This window comes from Tachysurus vachellii, chromosome 13 (assembly GCF_030014155.1).
Source record: "Tachysurus vachellii isolate PV-2020 chromosome 13, HZAU_Pvac_v1, whole genome shotgun sequence".
NCBI classification, from domain to species: Eukaryota; Metazoa; Chordata; class Actinopteri; order Siluriformes; family Bagridae; genus Tachysurus; species Tachysurus vachellii.
The window spans coordinates 22,931,699-22,935,874 of NC_083472.1; the positions used below are offsets into that span (position 1 = coordinate 22,931,699).

Here is a 4,176-nt window from a genome sequence, read left to right on the forward strand (position 1 = left end):
CCGAGACGAACATTTCTTTAAGAGTGCAGTTAAAATAAACAACGAGATGTCAGTTTGTAGGACACGTGGATGTACAAGTAAACCACAATTTCCATTTTCTCATGCAATGTCTGCACCAACAAAACACAAATATGGAAATATGTGGTGGAGATGTAGGCAGATCAGATCATTGTGCCTCCTTATCATGTCTTTTTATAAGTTGTTTCATATTCAGGGGCGTGCTCAAGACAACCTGCCTATAACGTGAGTATAAATTACAAAGCATGCTTCAAGGGCGTTCATATATTGGTCTAAAAGGAGATACAAACACTGTGGAACTACAAATGAATTGAAAATGTCTGGTTTCTGGATCTTATTTATGACCTTCAGCACCATGTGTAAGTAATATAACCATCTTGTATTCATATGTATTACCTTTATGCAGCTGTTTGTAGAAGGAACTTCAATACTATCTACTATTTTAATAAATCTTTTTGTATTATAAAATCTAAATTACATTTTTACCAAATTAATTTCTAGATACAGTCCATCCCGGTAGACACTGGGTTACTGCACAATCTCCAACAAAGCCACAAGTTCATCAGCCTGATAAAGAGCTCAGTGTGAATATCGGAGACTCGGCGACTCTACAGTGTTGTGTAAAAAGAAAAAAACCTCAGCTCATAGTCAGTTTTTATAGGACTTCTGGAGAAACTTTTCACAATGGATTCCAAAAGTCTCATTTTCGAATAGAAAGACATTCAAACTGCTTCAATATGATCGTTTCAAGTGTCACTCAGTCTGATGAAGCCATGTACTATTGTGCACTCACATACCCAGACATTGTGTTTGGAGATGGAACTTATTTACAAATTAAAGGTAGGATTCTGAGTTGATTTTGAATGTTTAAGCTCCTGGTTTAATGTAGTGATATTTTCCTGGTGATTGTTAACATGTTCAACCTGGAAGATAAATAATAGTGAAGTAGTGAAATGTTAACTGTGTTTTCTTCAACAACACTGAGTTACAGACTTTTACTAAGTGAATCCTGATCAATGTTTATAGGTGATCATGTTACTATTGCATCAGAAACATCTAAAGCAGCTCTGTGTGATAATTCAGTGGTGTGTGAACCAACACCGCATGGAAACAACACTAACACTAACACACAACACAACACAGGTGAGATGTCAGTGTTTTGTACTAATCTAAATATAATGTGGTGAAATAACAGAATCAGAAATGATCAGATCTCTGCATCGGACAGTGATCGGTTTGGGATCGGCTTTGGGTTTGTGCGCACTTCTGATTTTCTGTCTCACTTGTTTCATACTGAGGAGAAGAAAACTTGAAACCTCTAGATGTGAGTTTTTTTGTCATCACATAAATTAAAAATACAGTTTAGAAATACAGTAAAGTTTAATTCTTTTAAAACTACTAATTAGTGTATTTCTATATTAATAGCTAACACTGCTGTAGAAGATTCTCCAGGAACGATGCAGGTAAAAAATGTTTTTCCCTTACAGTGTTATTACTCATTTTATCATTATTATTATTATTATTATTATTATTATTATTATTATTATTATTATTATTATTATTATTATTCAGGAATCTGAAGCTGAATCACTGAATTATGCGGCTTTGCAATTCTCCAAGAGGAAAACCAAAGCTGAAAAAAGAAAACCCGTCTCATCAGATGAGTGTGTGTACTCTGATGTGAAGCAAATAATTATAGTCAATGAAAAAAAAAAAAAAAAAAAAAAAAATATATATATATATATATATATATATATATATATATATATATATATATATATATATATATATATATATATATCTTTTTACTGTATTTCTATCAGAAAGACTAATAATCGTGTTCCTGTATTTATAGTAAATGCTTCTATAGAAAACTGTCCTGAAATGAAGAAGGTACGTGTGCATGAAAATACCGGATTCATATTCTAAATAGTGTCAATACTACAGTATATTGTATTTTCTAAATATAATTTGTATTTTAAGGTTCCATAGCTTTGCAATATAATCCCAAGCTTTTATTTTGATGCACATGCACATATTCTGTGGTTATTACTGTGAGCTGAATTCCTTATGAAGTTATGAAGTTTTTTCCAATCCTCCAATCCTTCCAATTTTTCTTCTTCTTCATATTATTATTATTATTATTTTTTAGAAATCTGAAGCAGAAACTCCTCAAATGAATTATACAGCGTTGCAATTCTCCAAGAGAAAAGCCAAAGCTGAAAAAAGGAGGACTGGCTCATCAGATAATTGTGTGTACGCTGATGTGAAAAAAATCTGTAACGTATATTATAAATGATTAATAATACCCAGTACAAATACACAAAAACATCATGATTTTAGGATTTTTCCTCATATTTATCGCTATGAGTTGTTATTAACTAAAATATTTTTTTCATAAAATATTTAAAGCTATTTAGTTTTTTACATAACAAAATTTTTCCAAACAAAATATTAATCTTAAGCCTTTGAACACATCTCAACTACATTTTCCATCTACTTCCATAATTTTCTTCCATTACTTTTTATTGACCATCTAGTTTCTTACTGCCTTCTCATTACAAATGAATATATACTGTACCATTCATTCATTCATTTTCTACCGCTTATCCGAACTATTCTCGGGTCACGGGGAGCCTGTGCCTATCTCAGGCGTCATCGGGCATCAAGGCAGGATACACCCTGGACGGAGTGCCAACCCATCACAGGGCACACACACACTCTCGTTCACTCACGCAATATATACTGTACCATATTATACATCTTTTATGTACATATTATACATACTTTAGCTTCATACTTTAGCATCATTGTGTTTGAAGCTTTTCCTGTCAACTTCAGTAACCTTCACATCTTAATCTTGCACCATCACTTCAGACTATCAGCGAGAAAAGTATAGAGGCAAAAAAACTGAAATGTATGACTATAGAGTACCAACATATAGAAAGGACGGAGTCACCAAATTCTCACCAGACATGCAGTGGGTTTGTACTATGAACCTCCTGCTACGGCCTTCTACGTACTTAATCCTTCAATCTGTCAATTAAGGCATCTGCTGCTTTAATGGAGTACTTCCAGAATGACCTTAGACAAGGGGCAGTTTGCTTTTAGCTTCTTCAATAGACAAAAAAGTGGCATCTTATTTGTTGTCTACATAGTTTATTCACACATTTACTACATACCTGAATACACCAACAAAAAATGTTTATGATTCAGCCCCTTAAAGCAGTAACCATCAGCTTTCATTGATCCTACCTGCATGTCTGCTCTGATTCCCAGGAGATCTCTGAAGCAGTGGCAGATGACCATGGGCCTAGAGATACTCTGTTGCCCACACACCACATTCATGTAAAATATTCTTGTTTTGTGTTTGCTAGATTCAAGATCTCAGACAAATAACAACAGAACCTTAGACCCTCTTTCATGACTGCTCTGGGCTCACCTCTATATGTCTTTCATTACTGATCTCCCAGAGTTGGATGGTACCCCCAAATCCAAGATTTGTGACAATTCTCTAAAGGATGATGTCTGATGTCTGATCCATCTACCATTTCTTCCATGGGCTATCATGTTGATAAGTTTTTATTTTATCAATAATCTGACAATCTGGTCTTCTAGAAGTAGTTCTCTCTGTAGTTCTCTCCAAGTACTCTCTGATCCAAGTACCCAACACCCAATGGGTAAAAAGGAACCAAGAAATTGGGAAGCATATGGTGTGGTTTATCTTCCTTGGCTGAATTTGACCTGAACTGCCTCATCACAGCTTGACATGCCTCATGGTTTACCTGAAATACCATCCACTTATGCTCTGACTGAACCAGGCCAGTGAGGAGGTCCGAGAAGTGCATGGATGATGCTGATGGAGGGAATACAGGAGAGACAAATGCTTCTAGACTTGACACCCTTCAAGATTAAAAATAGACCCAATAGATTTATACATTGCTGGCTTAGGTTCAGCAAGTTTGACTGGTTTATCTTTATGACCTCTATGACATCTTTATGATATTAGTTATATCACAATGTAGTTATTCAAGTTTCGAGTGTGTTGTCATACAGATTAATTAAAGGCACGGTGCACGATGTTTGAAAGCCAATGTTGACATTTGAAATCACCAAAACAAACACGCCCCTAGCCCAAATGGGTGTCACCCCTGTTTT

The 4,176-nt window shown here is 34.9% G+C and overlaps 1 protein-coding gene across 1 annotated transcript; it reads left to right on the forward strand.

The window, feature by feature from the left end:
• Positions 1-301: 301 nt before the first annotated feature.
• Positions 302-3,431, forward strand: LOC132856332 (uncharacterized). Its single transcript, XM_060885869.1, has 7 exons — positions 302-377; positions 520-858; positions 1,045-1,161; positions 1,247-1,342; positions 1,444-1,481; positions 1,591-1,698; positions 3,396-3,431. Exons 1-7 carry the CDS (start codon positions 335-337, stop codon positions 3,429-3,431), a joined length of 777 nt encoding a protein of 258 aa, XP_060741852.1. The 5' UTR covers positions 302-334.
• Positions 3,432-4,176: the final 745 nt, after the last annotated feature.